Below are 19,874 nucleotides of genomic sequence, written 5' to 3'. Positions count from 1 at the left end.
GCCGTTCCTCACGCTAGCCCCCGGCCTCTGCTCACTGTAGGCCGCCGTGTGTGACTACTTTGTTTGGCCTTCCAAAAGAGGACACGAATAGAAATCGGTGGTTAAGTTGTATTTACAACACTGTTCCAGAACACTTCGACCCAAATATTCAGATGTGTGCAGCGCATTTTATGGAGGACTGTTTCCTGATCCTGGTAGAGTAGACTACAATGCCGGCAGTTCTGACTCACATGTAAGTACGTTTTTTATATTTAAAGGATTTGCCACTGACGATTCAAACGCGAGTTTTGAGCAGTGTAGAGTAGCGCTTGTTGTTTGTCATTTTTCCGGCAGACATGGTAGACATGGTTTTATGTTTACGCGGCGCGATGCAACGCAACGCGTAAAAAGACAGTATAAGTCCATAATTATGTCCCCACTGGATGCAACAAATGCCTCGTTTGTAATGGGTTTTAATGTTTTTGTCTCGTTGCTCCGGTCGGGCACGGCATCAACAGTATGGTGAGGGGCGTAACATGTCCGTCACATGCTTGAGGTATTCGGCGAATCACAACGCACTGGATAGCTGGCCAATCACAGCACACCTCGCTTTTTCAGACCAATGAGCTTTGTAAAAATCGACGCGTTTCAAAAAGGCGGGGCATAGAGGAGAAACAATAATGTACAGTATGTGGAAAATAATGCGTTTTTTTTACCTTAAACCGCATAAACCCAAATACACAAAATAATGTTCTTTTTAGCAGCATCATATGACCCCTTTAAAGATACTGATGAGAAGAAAGCTTAATTGTGATGTATGTTTAAAAAAAAAAAAACATAGAAGTTTGTTCAAAATACTAAACTCTGGGATTGAAAGAGAGACTCGTGCCATTTCTACAGACCAGAATATCACAGAGACTCTTCATTTGGGCCATTAAAGGAATAGATCAAGCAAAAATAAAATTTTCTATATACTCACCCTCAGGCCATCCAAGATGTAGATGAGTTTGTTTCTTCATCAGATTTGGAGAAATGTAGCATTGCATCAGTGTCTCAGCAATGGATGCTCTGCAGTGAATGGGTGCCGTCAGAATGAGAGTCCAAACAGCTGATAAAAACATCACAATAATCCACAAGTAATCCACAGCACTCCAGTCCATCAGTTAACATCTGGAGAAGACAAAAGCTGAAACAAATCCAGCATTAAGACGTTTTTAACTTCAAACCGAGTCCATAATCCATAATAACGCTTCCTCCTGTGAAAAAGCCCATCTGCTGTTGTCTCTCACATCAAAATCTACCTAAATATTTGTTTAGAGCTGTTTAAACGCTGCTTGATCTGTGCAGATTTCTCTCCTGATTCAGACCAGACCACTTTTTCACTGGAGGAAGCGTTATTATGGATTATGGACTCATTTTTTAGCTGGAAGCAACGGTTTGAAGTTAAAAATGCCTTAATGATGGATTGGTTTCTTACAAACACACAGCTTTTGTCTTCTCCAGATGTTAACTGATGGACTGGAGTGGTGTGGATTACTTGTGGATTATTGTGATGTTTTTATCAGCTGTTTGGACTCTCATTCTGACGGCACCCATTCACTGCAGAGCAAGTGATGCAATGCTACATTTCACCAGATCTGATGAACAAACAAACTCATCCTAATCTTGGATGGCCTGAGAGTGAGCACATTTTCAGATAATGTTCATTTTTGGGTGAACTGTTCCTTTAAGAAACCCTCCTCCTGAACACCTTCAGCATCACTGTGGGACGTTTCTGCACATTCAAGCACACTTCACGTTATAATATAAGCAAATGAACAGATGTTGTTTCCCTCACAGCTCCAAACTTGAGAACCCCTCCTCCGTTACTCAGACGGAGTCCAGATGTGTTGACAGACATCAGGCCTGTCGAATCCTGAGCCTCCCACAGAAGAGTTCCTTCAAAACCCTGCAGATGAAGACGAGTTCACAAACATCACGTCCTCCAGCACGAGTTAAATCAGCACTGATGCTGCAGTAACGTGTTATTCAGCATTCAGCTGCATTACTGATGTTTAAACAGACGCCAGACATTATAAATGCTCTTCTCTCATCGTGTCACCTTGGGGAGAATGAACTGCTCGACGGGTTTGTAAAACATCCCACCCACACGTGTGCCTGGACTCAGCGTGCTGAAGCAAGCGGTGACCACCGACTCCTGCAAACACACACACACACACACACACACACACGGCTGTAAACGTGTCAACAGGAACACCACAGACTGTATTTGCACAGCTGCAGAAGCTGATGTTCTCCGAATAAACGGTGACACGCACAAGTCAATATGTGAGCCTGGAGCACAAAAGCAGTGTTAAGTCGCTGGGGTATATTTGTAGCAATAGCAACAATACATTGTATGGGTCAAAATTATTGATTTTTCTTTTATGCCAAAAATCATTAGGATATTAAGTATAGATCATGTTCCATGAAGATATTTAGTAAATTTCCTACCGTAAATATATCAAAACTTAATTTTTGATTAGTAATATGCATTGCTAAGACAACTTTAGGACAACTTTAAAGATGATTTTTTGATTAGTATTATGCATTGCTAAGAACTTCATTTGAACAACTTTAAAGATGATTTTCTCAATATTTTGATTTTTTTGCACCCTCAGATTCCAGATTTTCAAATATTGTCCTATCCTAACAAACCATACATCAATGGAAAGCTTATTTATTCAGCTTTCAGATGATGCATAAATCTCAATTTCGAAAAAATTGGCCCTTATGACTGGTTTTGTGGTTCAGGGTCACATATGTTATTTCTGCATCCTCACCAGGCCTCCAGACGCCACATCTTACAACATTTTGTCCTGCTGGTGCGGTAATGGCATTTTAAGAATAACATGTGTCTCGTTAAGGCTGTTTTATACATCCTAAATGCACGCAAATAATATTCTTACACTTTTGCATGGCCAACTGATTAACTGCAAACTGATTTTTCTGAACCAGCAAACGTCATTTCCATCACATCATTTTTTTTATTAATAAATACTCTGTAAAATAAATAAAAAATAAAATAATAAATAAATAATCTCTCTATATATTTTCTGAACCAGCAAATGTCATTTCCATTACATCATTTTTTTTAATAAATAAATATTCAGTAAAAAAAATCTCTCTCTCTCTCTCTCTCTCTCTCTCTCTATATATATATATTTATATAAATAATATTATACACACATGACTTTAGAAATTCCGTAATTTTTCTGAACCAACAAATGTCATTTCCATCACATCATTTTTTGATTAATAAATATTCTGTAAAAAACAAATAAATAAAAGAATATATAAATAAATACATAAATAAATAAATACATATATTAATTCTCTCTATATATATTTTCTGAACCAGCAAATGTCATTTCCATTACATAATTTATTTTATTAATAAATATTCGGGTCCAAAACCACCAAATGTTTATGCTTCATTTTCAAAGCCTTGCTTATATGGTATCAGCCCATATATGGTATCATTTGAAAGCTTAGAGTCTCATCTTTACAAAGAACACCATAACTTTTATGATAGATAAAGTAGTCAAATTAAGCTTAGAAATGTATTTGTCCCACACACGAATTTCCGCCTAATGATTGCAAAGAATTTTTCCTAAGAAAGTGCATTTTAAAAAAATATATTTTTCACAAAACTGTCAAGTCATATATCACAAGAAAGCTCTCATTCTCAGGAATTTGACTTTGTAGTTTATTTCATTGTGTGACAATCACAGATCGAAAGGCTCCTGATCCGTATCATCACATCAGGCGCTCATGCATCAGTCTGTTGACTTCGACAAAGTGTGGAAATGTATTAAAGCGTGGCATTAGGCGATCTCTGATGATGAAAACTCACCTTAAAAAGCCAACAGGATACTTTGGGTTACTCTTGTGGCAAGAACAAACTGAATGACTTTACAAAGTGCAATCGTTGTTTCTAAAAGAGTGTAATGGAGGATGACTGTTCTATGCATATTTTACAGCACTGGTGGGTCGTGATCTGAAAATGGGTCACGGGTCTGTTCTGATCAGGTCAGAGAAGTCAATTATAAACTTTTAACGGGAAGAAATCATGCACAGTTTGTGTGACGCCCTCATCCTCAAAAACCATGGTTTGTTTGGTTTATTATATATATTTTTTATATTATTAAGTAATGATTTAAATTTTTATTTTCATTTGATTTAGTTTTGCAAATTCTAAATTCTTTAGGAAAATAAAACCATTGATAATAATAATAATAATAATAATAATAATAATAATATTTCACTTTATTATTAATGGATTATATTTATTATTAATGGATTATATTATTATTATTATTTAAATTATAAAAAATAATAACAATAATGATAACAATAATTATTCAATTACATTTTAATGTCAAAAATTTGTCTAATAATAGTAATAATATTAATTACTATCATTAGTGTTATTGTTAATAACACCACCACCACCACCACCAATAATAATAATAATCATTAATAATAATAATAATAATAATAACAACAACAAGTATTATTATTATTATTAATAAACAATCATTTAAATTAAAAGATAAATAATAATAATGATTAACTTTATTATTAATGGATTATGTTGTATTGGATTATTATTATTATTATTAAATAATTATTTAAATTCAAATAAAATAATAACAATAATGATAACAGTAATAAAAGTTATTATTATTCAATTACATTTTAATTTAAACAATTTGTATAATAATAGTAATACTATTAATCACTATTATTGTTAATAACACCACCACCAATAATAATAATCATTAATAATAATAACTATAATAATTATTATTATTAATAAACAAAATTAATAATAATAATAATAATGGTTTCATTTTATTATTAATGTATATTTTATTACATTATTTTACATTTATTACATATTAAGTAATGATTTAAATAAATTATTCTTATTATTTAAACAATCATTTGATATGAAATATAATAATAATAATAATAACCAAGACCAAAAAGACAGCACATATTGGTTAATTTGCATTGAGCACAATGCTGATCTGAAGTCAGGCTGATGTTTATACATTTACAAAATTGTCATTTTTCATCTGTCATGTTCATAACTGTGGATATGGTTGGGTCTGTGCAGTTCATTGTAATATTAATCATTTTTATTTGATTTTAAGGGCAGTTTTGTTTGTTTTTTGCTTTTGTGCTGTAATTATAAATCTCTTGTACAGTGCTGTTGAGTCCGATGTAAAATCCTTGAAGTGAACGCAGTTGAGAAGCAGTGATTTACAGGCTTCATCGTCTGATGCCTGATGCTGGTGACAGGGACAGACTCCAGACTGCGTTTGTGCTCGTACCTCTTGGTCCACCTGGAAGAGCCGGACCGTGACGTTGCCCCTGAAGTCGTCTCGCGGTCCGTTGGGAAAGACGCCCAGCTGGGTGATGACCACCGAGTGAAGGACCTTGAAGTCCAGACTGACGGCAGAGACATCGGAGGGCAGCAGTGCAGATGTGTCAGGAACGCTCAAGATAGCCATCTCCTGCCCAGCAGCTGAAACCAGAGTTCAGGGATCAGGGCAACTTCTGCTGAAATTAGTTTAGCAGGCACAAATAAATTCTTAAGAAAAATAAAACCACTAATAATAATAACAACAACAACAGTGGTTTTATTTCATTATTAATTGTTTATATTTTTATTCTATTATTTTTTATATTACTATTAAACAATGATTAAATTAAAATATAATTTAATAATAATAATAACGTATTATTATTCAGTAATACTGTAATTTAAATAATTTCTCTAATAATAGCAATAATTATAATTCCTATTTTTGCTATATTTTATATTTATATTTAATATATTTACTATCTTATATTTTATATAGTTATTATTATTATTATAAATAATGATGCAAATGAAAAACAATTTACATTTTTATTTAAAATTTAATATTTTATTAATAATAATGCAAGAAAAAAATACAAATAAAACCATTATTATTATTAAAAACAACAGAGGTTATTTTATTATTAATTGTTTACATTTACATACACTGAGAACTGAGCTTGAATTTCAAGTTAAAACCACAATTGTGCTTCAACACCCAGCTCACAGCAAACGTTCTCACCGCGCTTTTTAAACGTTATATAAATGTTAGGACAAAACATTGTTAAAGTCTCATAATGTTTAGACAAAACGTTTTTAGATCAATATTCTCAAAATGTTATTTGTCCTTGATGGACGTTTTTTTTTGGAACCATTAAATAACGTTATAATCATGAGAAGAAAACTGGACCTTTTAACGTTCTTAGAAAATGTTCTCAGGAATTTTAAGTATGTTCCTTGCTGATGAAAATGTGTTTAAATTTAAGGGGGTCTGAATACTTTCCGTACCCACTCTATATACAGTGGGTATTGAAAAGAACGACCCCCTTTAAAATAATCACATTTGTTGCTTTGCAGCCGGACACAGTTTTTGTTTTATTCTGTTATTTCTGTTGTTTCAGTGATTCTGTTTTTTATTTTTTTCTGACATGTTGGTGTTTTATCTTTCACTTGGATGTCATCAGTTGCACTGAGTAAATACAGCTGGATTAAACAAAAACTGTGTCCGTCTTCATTTCAGGCTGCAAAGCAACAAAATGTGATTATTGTAAAAGGGGGGTGATTCTTTTCTATACCCTCTGCATATATATATATATATATATATATTCACACGTGTTACAGACAACAAATAAAGTGAATGTATTTCCCTGGATTGAAATATATGAAGGGTAATTATATTTTTAAATGCTTTAAAAAATATGTATTTGTATTTTCATATTATATACAAAAAAGGGCCCAAAAATATATTGGTAGAAAATATATTTACATAAATATATTTAAGCAAATATATTTTGTGGCAATTTTCTGTATATTTTTAAATATATTTTTGAGCAATAAATTCTAATATTTTTTTCTAAAGCTACTTTTTTTGTAATGTTTATTCAATGCATTTCGCATTTAACACAATAATGCCTATCTTTTAGGGGGTAATTTCTCAGGCCAATTTAATTTGCAATTAATACAAATAATTAATCAGCACATCACTGAATTAATTAGATTAAACATTTGAATCACTTGACAGCCCTAGTTGTTACTTTTTAAACTCTTAAATGTTCTTTTGTGTTCCACTGAAAAAGTTTGAATTTTTAGAATATTCCATTTCAAATGAACTCTTCCTCTAACTGATGAAGATGAGGCTAAACCATGAAAATGCACAACAGAAGCTGGAATCACAATGCTATAACGGGATGTCCCACTGAAATCTGCTGGAAGCCTAAACATGCTGACTACTTAGAAGAGAATCCGAGTGCACACTGTGATTTCAGGCCACAAGCTGCGAGGTTCATGTCCGAGCGCAGGTCTATGAAATGAATAAGTCCAGTATCGCACAGAGGAAACGAGGCAGAAAAGCTTATTTTTTTGAAAACACAAATGGCCTGATGAGAATTGTAAAGTATATATAAAATGATATAAGCCTCGTGAAAACGGACTGCTCTGAATTCAGGAACATCTCAGGGCTTCTGGCTTGATCAGAGTGGAGTTGGTAAGATGAATTCACCTGTCTCCGTGAGGTTCAGCAGCGAGCAGGAATACGGGTCTTCACGATCTTCCTCCGGCACAGAACAGCCATGTTCACCGATGATGAATTTCACCATCACCCTTTCAAATAAAACGACATCAATACATCATTCTAGACTTCTAGTCAGTTTTTGAACATTAAAGCATGTCAACATATTCTGTTACACCAAATACACAAAATAATGATCTTTAAAAAAGCATCATATGACCCCTTTAATTGTTCATGGTTGCCGAGCAACATCACAATCTGCTGCATCAATACAGATGTGCATCACAGATGTGTGTATATGGGCTATTTTACAGCGGTTTGCTGAATGTAGAGTCTGTTGTACAATATTAATTATTAAAGAGAGGACTCAAGTGTGTCATAATGTAAAGCTGTTTTTTCACCGATCATTTATTTGTTGCACATCGTCTGATCTTTTGTTTTGTGTCCATTGATTTAGACTGAAACCAAATATTTTATCCTACATGTGTAAGCACATGGCTATTAAAATAAATAATTTATAAATATTATTTGTAGTATTTTTGGGCTGCAAAAAATATTTTAGCTTTTTTTTCATTATTTTCAACCCACACGGTTATTAAAATAAATAAATAAACTGTACATTAACATAATTGTTTTGTTTTTTTTCCAACTGTCATGATATATGACTGTTATAATACTGAGATGACATTTAGGTCTTATCACACACCCCTAATTGTCATATTTAAAAAATAAAATGCATAGAAGGTTAAAAATATAAATAAATATAAAAAACATAAAATATTATAAATATTAACCTTAAACACATATGCATACATATGTATATGTGTGTTTAATATATTAATATTTATAATATAATTAGTATAGTAACAGTAATAATATTTTTTAAATGCAAGTATTTTTGGATGCAATAAACTGTCATATTTTAGCTTTTTTATCACCATTTTCCACCCACTCTCTGACCCTTAGAAATAAACATTATGGGTTTTTTTTTTGCTCAAAATGCTGTGGCCTTCAAACATCCAATATATAATATTGCAGCTTCTGATGAGAACATGCAGCATACTTTCAAACATATTCATTTATTCATAATAAAACTGTGCAAAATTGACTAGCAGCAGCGCTGGGCTGTGAGTCGTACATTAAATCATGTTTGATCTATTTTAATGAGCATTTGCCTGAACCTTCTTTAAACGTGGAATATTTATAAAGATTTTTATAAGGTTCGATAAAGTTGCAGGCCAAAACAAACAGCAAAAAAAAAAAACTCATTTTTTTAAGTCAATAACACAAGCCTAATCTTCTGAAATCAATCAATGTCTGTCTGAATCTGAACTGAGAGTTTTAATGAAGCAGAAATGCACATGCATGTTTGCGGTACCGACCGTTTCTGGAAGTGAGGGTGGTGTTTAAGGTACCCCAGCCATGTGTCTCTTATGGCCTGCCGGAGCTCATGATGATGCCGTGCTGATAAAACACCCACCAACACCTCATGCACTGCCTTCTGGTTGTCTATCAATGCAATATTGAACAGAAACACAATAATCAGCACCAAAACAGAGCCTGATGATATTCTCCAATGCTGCAAATGTTTCAAACATGCAGAAAGCCTTTTTAAAGGAATAGTTCATACAAACATGAAAATATACTGTTGTGGATTACTGTGATGTTTTTATCAGCTCTCATTCTGACGGCACCCATTCACTGCAGAGCATCCATTGCTGAGACACTGATGCAATGCTACATTTCTCCAAATCTGATGAAGAAACAAACTCATCTACATATTACATGGCCTGAGGATTTTTAGCAAATGTTCATTTTTGGGTGAACTGCTCCTTTTTAAAAAGGCTTTTCCGGCAGGTTGAAGGCTCAAACACAGAACAGATGATGCAGCCAGATGAAAGTCTCTGGCAGCGGCCTTTTGTATCCCTTAATGGATTGTCACTTGTGTCCTATTTCACCATGTGTGACAAACATCAGAGCAAGTGTGTAATGTGCATCTGTGCCTTTGTTGCCAGGTAAACCTCTCCCAGAGTTCAGTGAGATCTCAGATACTTTCTACACTCTCTCTTCTATTGCACACGACTTCACGTTCAAATCCAATACTTTCTTCAATCCGATCTCTGTGGTTAACAAGTGGCCGGCATCTGCGTGCACAGCACATTAATGCAGCCTTCATCTAATGCATTAATTGCACATCTCAACCCCCCAGCAGAGCCCATTAGTGATATAAATAAGTAAATTGCTGCAAGCTGTTCAACATGCTTAGATCCTTAAAGTGCAATGGTCAATGCATTCAATATTAATGCTCTTATGCATGCAGTCAACATTAAAGTTCTATATGCACTGGGCATTATGTATTCATATATAAACACAACACACACTATATATATATATATATATATATATATATATGTATGCACTGAGCATTTATTTAAATTTTATGCTTTTATATATATAAAAGTATTCATTGTTCTATAAGAACTGAGTAATAATGTTCTTTATATATTGATCATTAAAGTCCCATATGCATATGCATCAGTCTATAAGTTATACTAAATGATGATAGATAGATAGATAGATAGATAGTAGATAGATAGATAGGTAGATAGATAGATAGATAGATAGATTCATGTGTAGACCATTAATACTGAATGCATATGGAACTTTAATATATGTGTATAATATATGTGAATATGCATTCATTTTCCAATAATAATTTATCATTAATGTCCTATGAGCGAACATTATTAATGTTATTTTTTATGCATTGATCATAATGCATTTATTTTTATGCATTCTACATGCACTCAGCATTAAAATTCTATGCATTAATGGTCTATACATTATAATATGGTAGATATAGTAGTAAGGAGTAGTAAGAATTTCTATGCATTAATTGTTGTCTATTAAGCTACTGTATGCATCATACCGAAACACTTTCTATTCAGCACAAGCTGTCATGCCTGAAAATAACAGACTAATAGAGAAGAACAGAAAGTTGAGCGGTACCTGCGGAGCCGAAGCCCAACAGGAGCGCAGTTCTGTCCGTCCAGCCGAACCAGTGGAGCAGCACCGCGACGACACACGGAAACAGCGCCGCTGCTGCGCTTCTCATGGACGGACGGCTGGATCCAGACACCGACGCTTAACGGGCTGCGCACACGACCGAACGCACCAGCGTCCCGACGCGCATCGCGGAGTTCTGATGAGTGTCGGACGCGCCCGCGTCACGTCTAACTGCACGCTGATGACGACGACACTCAGGCAGCCAATAGGAGTTGAGCGGTCGACGCGCTGTACCTTCTGGGAAACGTAGTTCAATTAAGTTTCCTGTTGCCATGACGATTACGTCAAATTAGCGATTGACTTTTCTTTTTAATAACAAAAAAGTGCATTTGCGTTTAACCCGAATATTCTAAAACGTATATAAATATATTTTAGATGGCAAAATAAAATAAAATAATTTAAAATATTTATATTTAAAATATTCTTTTCTCAAAATCACTTACTAGTGTTCTCTGGGAATAATTTTTTTTCGCAAATAACTTAATTTTAATTAATTAAATTTCTAGAGCACTTTCATAAACCACAATGGGTACCAAAGTGCTGTACATGAAAATAACAAAAATAAACAAATACATACAACCAGAATACATACAGTTTCATACACACATTATTAAAAGCTAAGGAAAATACATACTTTTAACACTTTAAGAGTAAAAAAAAAAAATAAACGATTTACACAGTCAGAAATATATCATGTACATAAACAATGTTCTCATGAATATGGTATATGTCGAACATCACCTGACCAAACCCGGAAAACAGGGGCAAGTTCAAGCTCAAACCGGTGTGCACCGTTTTGCTCATCAGGCTGCGCAAATTCTTCAAACAGACCACAAAGAATGTCCTTCTCAGCTGCCATAGTTGCAACTCTTGCATCATCAGAACAGTGTTGAACGCACCACCGTTTCCGTTTAAAACACGTTTTGCACCGTTTTTGTCGGACTGAACGCAGCCCTGGTCTCATTGCTTCCGCTTGTCGGAGAACGTGTTAACAGCCGTATTAAATAATAGCGACATCTATGGCCTTTTAAGATAATCAGTTAAACTAGCTAGCTGTTTTTATTGTTGACGTTTTATTATTTGTCTCCTTGTTATTTTAAAATGATTAGTGTGCAATACTCTGTTGTACCACTAGGTGTCTCCCTTGACAACACACTTTCACTACGTAATTCTATTTTAAACTTTTTTATTTATTTTTTATCAAGGTTTGTTATTGTCAGAGCAAACATCAAATCAAGCACACCATTCTTACAATGCAAGCACACTAGATATCGAATGCAGACAGTTTTAAAATGTTTATTAATTTGTACAACTGCACAGATCTACACATTCAGACTTCTAAAAGAGAAAAGTGCAGAAAAGCACCAACAAATCCATACATTTAGGCATTGATTCCATTACAAGGTATCTCAAAGTTCTAATACTTAAATAGGGTAATCAGTCCATGCAAGTTATGTTTTTATAATCATATTATTAATAATAATCATAATATTATGTAAAAGACAATTTACATGTTGGGGTTTATTTGTACCGTAATTCTGTAGAAATCAGCTGGACTCCATTCGCCTGTAAAACCAACAAACCCTCATTCTCACTTACAACACATGAAGCATTAGCGCTATTATAAAAGTAAATATCAAGCGTTTAGAACACAATATCATTTTGAATACCCACCCTACAAACACACTCTTTGCTTCCTCTGAATTTAAAGGCGATCTCATGCAACATTAGCATTTCAAATATACCACTTTTTGAGGTGGATCTCCAGATATAAGATACGTTTGGGAGTCAAAAAGACCCTCCGTCCACCGTGGCACACTTTAAAGGGGCTTTAATACAGGTTACACAAGCAACACCTCAATCAGGTGCTGCGCATTAGATATAATAACACTTGGTTTCGTATAAATTAGCAAAGGCTAGACTAAAATTACAGTGATATAAAGAAAAACATTTGACATTGTGCTTTTTTTTTTGTTTGTTTTGAATAGGAAAAAGCCTGTGAAATAACAGTGTAGAGGACACGCCATAGTCACAGTACTTGGCACTCAGAAACCACCTCTATATACACACACACACACAGACAGACACACACACTCACACACACACACACACACACACACACACACACACACAGGCTCTCCGTTTGGCATTTCAGTCAAAGGCCTTGCTGTTTAAATCAAAAACTATTGTGAAGCATGCCAGTGTTAGTAAGGCCATTCAGCAAGTGTGAAGAAATCATTATCATTAGCGGGATGTGATTTTAGGAACGAATCTGCCTGTTTTCATGTGGGAAGAGGTTTGTCATTGCATAAAAACGACATTTAAATCTAACTCAGATTGAGGTGGTGTGTGTCTTTTCTTTTATATTAAAGGAATAGTTTTGGCAAAAATTAATGAAAATATGCTGATTTAGTCACTCTCAGGCCATCCAAGATTAGAAACCAATGAGTTTGTTTCTTCATCAGATTTGGAGAAATGTAGCATTGCATCACTTGCTCTGCAGTGAATGGGTGCCGTCAGAATGAGAGTCCAAACAGCTGATAAAAACATCACAATAATCCACAAGTAATCCACACCACTCCAGTCCATCAATTAACATCTGGAGAAGACAAACAAATCCATCCAAAAAAGACTTTAACCGATGAGCTTTGTAAAAATCGACGCGTTTCAGAAAGGCAGGGCATAGAGGAGAAACAATAATGTACAGTATGTGGAAAATAATGTGTTTTTTTAACTTTAAACCGCATAAACACATTGCATTACACCAAATACACAAAATAATGTTCTTTTTAGCAACATCATATGACCCCTTTAATGCTGGATTTGTTTCAGCTTTTGTCTTCTCCAGATGTTAACTGATGGACTGGAGTGCTGTGGATTACTTGTGGATTATTGTGATGTTTTTATCAGCTGTTTGGACTTTTTGTAGAGTTTGTAGAGTCACTTATAAGTGAGCCATTTGTAGGTTGATTTCACTGAAAAGCCTAACACTGTTATCGGCACACACTTCTGTCCTGCTCGATTTTATACTTCAGATGGGGCAAAAACACATCTGTACGGTCGAGACCTCATACAGACGCAACACCTCGAGGGCAAACGCATCCCAGAAACCAGCATGAAGATTATTGTTGAATGTCTGAGTTAAAACTGAACTGATTCAGATTCAGTATCTCGGGTCTGAAGGCTGAAAGCTGTATTCATATCACAAATGTTGAGGAGGCCTTTTCAGCAAGGATACATTTTTATCACAATGTAATTTGGAAATTGGATAAGATTTGATTTCGCATAAGCTGATTAGAAATATCTCAAATATCACCATACCGGAAAATGGGGAGAGATGGAAAATTATCCAAATGAAAATGCATTACAAGTCAAATGCTTGGACACATCTGCTCGTTCTTTATTATGACTATTATTTCTTCTGCTCACCAAGGCTGCATTTATTAGATCAAAAATACAGTATAATATTGTGAAATATTATTAGAATTTAAAATAACTGTTTTCTATTTGAATATATTTTAAAATGTAATTTATTCCTGTGATGCAAAGCTGAATTTTCAGCAGCCATTGCAGGATAAATGTAATGAAATGGTCATTTAAATCTAATTTAAATCTAAATACAGATAAAAGTCAAAAGTTCGGATGCATCTACTCAATCTTTATTACGAGTAATATTCAAAAACAGAAAATAGTCATGAAACCTATGAAATAAAACAAATGGGAGTCTGTGAATGATGTAGAGATCAAAATATGCGACAAATGAAATCTCTCTTATATTTGAGCTGCTTCTTTCATGCTTTGGACATTCAAGTTTTAAAATGATTAATCAAATTCCAGTTGTCAACAAAACTAATTTAAAACATGGAGAGAATGATTTTTTTTATGAAATCTATAGATGGATAATTATTTGCAATAGCAAGAAAAATGGATTGTTTACAACTTCATGACCACTGTATGATTTAACATACATTTCCATCGATATCATTCATGTATGGATGCATAGGTAACGACTGTTATATTGAGTTCTGTTGTTTTTGTCCTCAATTTAAATAAAAAAATAAAAAAACGAATTTAAATTACTAATGCATGTTTTTTTGAAGCCTCGCTCAAGTGTGTCCAAACATTTGACCAGTGATGCATATCAAATATAGCGTAAGTTTATAAAAATGTCTAAATACATTGCAAAACAGCCACCTCTCGGGGTTTCACATCCTCTGTGGCACGAGAAATGAGTCAAAACGAAACGAAAACACACAAATCTCTCATCCCATAAGCAGTGAGAAAGGCTGTTCTCTAAATACGAAGCAATGACAAACCTATTTAACGAGACATGAGACGCTCTGACTGGGTTGCCAGTTAATTGACTCCCACCCCAAAAACCCCCCACAGGCGTCCGGGAGGGATCGGACCATCAACAGATGCGCGGCTGCCACTCAAACACAGCTCAGCGGCAGCAGCCAGGGACGTGGAAACCTCACGGCAGAACCTGCAGCCCGGCCCGGCCTCAGAGGATGGTGCAGAAGAACTTCTTCTCCCGGAACGGGTTTTCTGAGGCCGGGACAGGCACGATGAGCGGGTCCTCTCGTATATGAGCGTCACAGTACGCCATCAGATCCGCCGCGGCCTTGGACACCTGAGGACAGAGTTAGGGGTTTAGATATCGCATAGATTTTGAAAGAAGTCTCTTCTGCTCACCAAGGCTGCATTTGATTTATTTAAAAATACAGTAAAAATTCTGAAATATTTTTACAGTTTAAAATAACCGACATCTACTTTAATATACATTCAAATGTAATTTATTCCTGTGATCAAAGCTGTATTTTCAGCATCATTACTCCAGTCTTCAGTGTCACATGATCTCCAGAAATCATTCTAATATGCTGATTTGCTGCTCAAGAAACATTTCTGATTATTAGCAATGTTGTAAACAGTTAATATTATTGTGTAAATATTAATAAAAAGTTCAAAAGAACAGCATTTATTTGAAATATAAATCTTTTGTAACATAATAAAGGTTTTTACTCTCACTTTGGATCAATTAAATGTGTCCTTGCTGAATAAATTAAGATTTTTTTATTTTTTATTTTACTTTTTTAATGGTAGTGTGTCATGGTTTCCACAAAAATGTGTAATATATATATATATATTTTTAAAATAAAAATAGAATGATTTCTGAAGGATCGTGTGGCACTGAAGACTGGCGTAATGATGCTGAAAATTCATCATAATTAAATTACATTTTTGCATATATTCAAACTGGAAACAGTTATTTTAAATGGTAATAATATTCCACAATATTACTGTTTTTACTGTATTTTTGATCAAATAAATGCAGCCTTGGTGAGCAGAGTTTCTAAAACATAAAAAAAAAATCTGAATGATTTCCACCTTTCCCCCTCTTCCCTTCCACCTTTGGTATCATAGGTAAACAACAACAATAATAATAATAATTATTATTATTATAAAAACAATATTTTCATCTTATTTTTTTTCTCACATCACATTACAATGCTTTGGATCATCCAGGACATTGTAGTTCAGCGAACAGCCATGAACATAATCTGTGCTTAACTCTACTGTATACCTGACCATCTCTCTTCTAATAAACTGATCAATAAACGAGCATCAGTATCTGCTTCTCATCAGCAGCCAAAGAACACCCTCATATCCGGCAGAGGGACAGACACTGAGAAAACAGCACTGGGTCATGGTTTTACAGTGTTAGCTGACTGCTGTACAAAAATATCTAGTCTATGCAAAGACAAAAAAAGAAGTGAAAGAGGACGATTTTAGTCGGCAAATGTCACGCTGAATAAACACGCCAAAACATGACATTTATCACAGTCCATTATGTTCACTGCTATTTCTAGGCCCCTTTGTAGAATTTTGGCCTAAAACAGTCAAGAGTGAAGCACACAAACATACTGCCTCTTTCTGATCTTAAAAAGCCTGATAAAAATACAAACTATTAATTTCATTATTCAAATTATTCAATACCGTTTTTGTCACAATGCACTTAGAGGAACGAGGAGACGCTGGAGAATACTTTAACAAGACTTTATTTTCATGAACCAAGGGAGACGAACTCAGGAAGACGTTTAACAGCGGACCGAGAATTAGGGACTGGGAACACTTTTTATACACACAGGAGGAGGGGATGACGAGACACACCTGGGAGCAATGAAACATCAAGGGAAACACCTGGGACAAATTAAACATGGGAAAGGAAGGCACATGAGGAGCAAAACAACCACAAAACACGGAACAGAGTCTGACAGTTTTGCCTTTATATATATATATATATTAAAAAACAAAAAACTTAAATTTTTCTTTTAAAAAGACATTATGAAATGTCCATACTTCCAACAGATATTAAAAATAATTAGAAAGTTATTAAGTAAGTAATTGTTTATCTAATTTGCTGGTTGCTATCCGCCTATACCGGTAATACTGCTGTTTAGGGTTGCAAAAAGGTGGAACATTTCCAGTAAATTTCGGAAATATTCCAGAAATTTTGGAAATTTTCCAGGATTTTGTTTTTGAATATTCCAGGGATTTTTGGAAATTTTCCACCCCTTTGCAACCCTACTGCTGTTTAGGTGGTGATATGGGATTTTTTTTTTCATACAAAATAACGCAAACAGCTCAAATTAAACGTTTGAATTAAATTATTTTTTTACTTAAAATCAAAACGAAGGAGAAACATGAAAGTAAATGACGTGTTATAGACAGTGGTGTTTATTTACCAATATTCACTGGAGCTTGGAAAGGGACGACGGGGGTCATTTTAGATGACCTTTCGGATGCATTTAATTATAAAGCCCTTCATAATCTGTAATAACATTAAACTTATTTCATATTTTCTCTAAACCTTCTTGGATATCAAGACAGGCACTCTGCAATTCTGGCCAAATTAAAGATACGTTGTGCATGAATTTGCACATGTTTTAATGTAAGCATCATTAATGACCCCTTGTGTTTAATAATAATAATAAAAAAAGATTGATTAGTGAAACGAAAGAATGATTTAATAAAAATGAGAATGATTAGTAATTGTCTCTAATTGACCTGATTAGCTAAGCCTGCAAAACACTTCTTATTTATTAGAGGTACAGTATTGCATCATTTGTAGATTATATCTAATAGTTTACACTTTGCATAAACATTTGCAATTAGTTTTTAAAAGCTAACATTACATTCTTCAGGACTCAATGCTTACATTTCTTTTTAGGAGCTCTTGTGCTTCTACTTAAAAAAAATAAAATAAAATTTAGGAACACCTTCTGGGTGTCTTTTGGGTAAAAAAAAATGTATTTATAAACTTTTATCAAAAATTGTAATTCAACAATAATTTCAATGAAAATAATAAGATACAATCAGGAAGAATAAGTTACCAGTCAAATGAAATCAGCATCAACAATTGATCTTTTCACTGGGAAGTGCACAGAAGAACACAAATGAAGGAATATTTACAGACTGTGTAACGAGACTCAGAGGTGAATGTATTTAAATTCATAACAACAATGTTATGAAATGAATGTTTTAAATATAAAGTTTTGAATATAGAAATATTAAAGGATTTAAATAACTCAATTTATACTTTAAAAATGAAACTGAAACCGCCAGTAGGTGGCAGCAAATCACTGTCTTTGTCATTGAATCATTCATTCAATCGATTCGTTCAAACGAAAATCGATTAATTTAGGAACGAAGTGAACTGTCCGAATGAATCAAACTGAATCGCGAACCAGTTCAGACTCGTTTGACTGATACAAAGAATCGTTTCAAAGGAGTGAATCTGGAATCACTAGTTCTGATTCTAAACAGCTGATAGAAAAATTATTAGGTCAGTATAAGGTAATTTATCAGTAATACAAGAATAATATGAGTAATATAAGTCATATTTGATATTACTTAGAATAATATTTTCAATTCAAGTAAGTCTAGCGACGCCACTAATGGCAAGACTTGGCTCTTTGAAGGTCAGTTCAACTGAAACTTTGTAAAAACTGACATGAACCTATAACTTGGCCAACAAACCTGTTTGTTCAGAATGATGCAGTCAGTGGTATATAATTTATGAACAGCTCATATTGTGTTGTTTGTCAGAGGAGCACGAGCGTGTGTGGTCCAGTAAAGAGTCTGAGAGCTGATGATGAGAGAGACGCAGCTGTCGGACGGGAATCATCAGCTTCAGTGGTGTGTGTGACGCTCACAGCCAGATGGAACAAAAGTCACAAACACACAAACATCACGCTGAACAAACAAACTACATTTCCCATCTTCTCAAGCACTGGAACACTTACATGAAAGAACCTAAATATACCACAGTATTACTATGTTTTTGGACATGCACCATGATAATTCCTCGAAATACACTGGATGGATGGATGGATGGATGGTTGGATGGACGGACGGACGGATAGATAGATGGATGGACGGACGGACGGACAGATGGATGGACGGACGGATACAGATAGACAGATAGATAGATAGATAGATAGATAGATGATAGACAGACTGACAGACAGACAGACAGACATGACAGACGGACGGACGGACGGATGGATGGACGGACGGACGGACAGACATATGACAGACAGATGGTCCAGTAAAGAGTCTGAGAGCTGATGATGAGAGAGACGCAGCTGTCGGACGGGAATCATCAGCTTCAGTGGTGTGTGTGACGCTCACAGCCAGATGGAACAAAAGTCACAAACACACAAACATCACGCTGAACAAACAAACTACATTTCCCATCTTCTCAAGCACTGGAACACTTACATGAAAGAACCTAAATATACCACAGTATTACTATGTTTTTGGACATGCACCATGATAATTCCTCGAAATACACTGGATGGATGGATGGATGGATGGTTGGATGGACGGACGGACGGATAGATAGATGGATGGACGGACGGACGGACAGATGGATGGACGGACGGATAGATGGATGGACGGACGGACGGACAGATGGATGGATGGACGGATAGATGGATGGATGGACGGACGGACGGACAGATGGATGGATGGACGGATAGATGGATGGATGGACGGACGGACGGATAGATGGATGGATGGATGGACGGACGGACGGACGGACGGATGGATGGATGGATGGACGGACGGATGGATAGATGGATGGATGGACGGACGGACGGACGGATAGATGGATGGATGGATGGA

At 34.9% G+C, this 19,874-nt stretch overlaps 2 protein-coding genes across 5 annotated transcripts in view; both read right to left on the bottom strand.

Moving 5' to 3' along the window:
- LOC107728324 (UDP-GalNAc:beta-1,3-N-acetylgalactosaminyltransferase 2-like) overlaps positions 1–10,811 on the bottom strand; it is a 17,207-nt gene extending 6,396 nt beyond the window's left edge. For both annotated transcript variants that reach the window (XM_016538451.1, XM_016538452.1), the window contains exons 1-6: positions 10,629–10,811; positions 9,002–9,128; positions 7,611–7,711; positions 5,361–5,554; positions 2,081–2,176; positions 1,817–1,927 (exon numbers count right to left, since the gene is read on the bottom strand). In XM_016538451.1, coding sequence (XP_016393937.1) covers positions 1,817–1,927; positions 2,081–2,176; positions 5,361–5,554; positions 7,611–7,711; positions 9,002–9,128; positions 10,629–10,734 — 735 coding nt within the window. In that variant the 5' untranslated portion in view covers positions 10,735–10,811. The remainder of the gene's footprint in view (positions 1–1,816; positions 1,928–2,080; positions 2,177–5,360; positions 5,555–7,610; positions 7,712–9,001; positions 9,129–10,628) is intronic.
- A 3,713-nt stretch (positions 10,812–14,524) lies between these two features.
- gng4 (G protein subunit gamma 4) overlaps positions 14,525–19,874 on the bottom strand; it is a 16,821-nt gene continuing 11,471 nt past the window's right edge. For all 3 annotated transcript variants that reach the window (XM_016538455.1, XM_016538454.1, XM_016538456.1), the window contains exon 3: positions 14,525–15,318. In XM_016538455.1, coding sequence (XP_016393941.1) covers positions 15,190–15,318 — 129 coding nt within the window. In that variant the 3' untranslated portion in view covers positions 14,525–15,189. The remainder of the gene's footprint in view (positions 15,319–19,874) is intronic.

The sequence above is a fragment of the Sinocyclocheilus rhinocerous genome, unplaced genomic scaffold (assembly GCF_001515625.1).
Source record: "Sinocyclocheilus rhinocerous isolate Xijiao unplaced genomic scaffold, SAMN03320098_v1.1 scaffold247, whole genome shotgun sequence".
In the NCBI taxonomy this organism is placed as follows: Eukaryota; Metazoa; Chordata; class Actinopteri; order Cypriniformes; family Cyprinidae; genus Sinocyclocheilus; species Sinocyclocheilus rhinocerous.
This window is presented reverse-complemented; position numbering and strand designations above follow the sequence as displayed.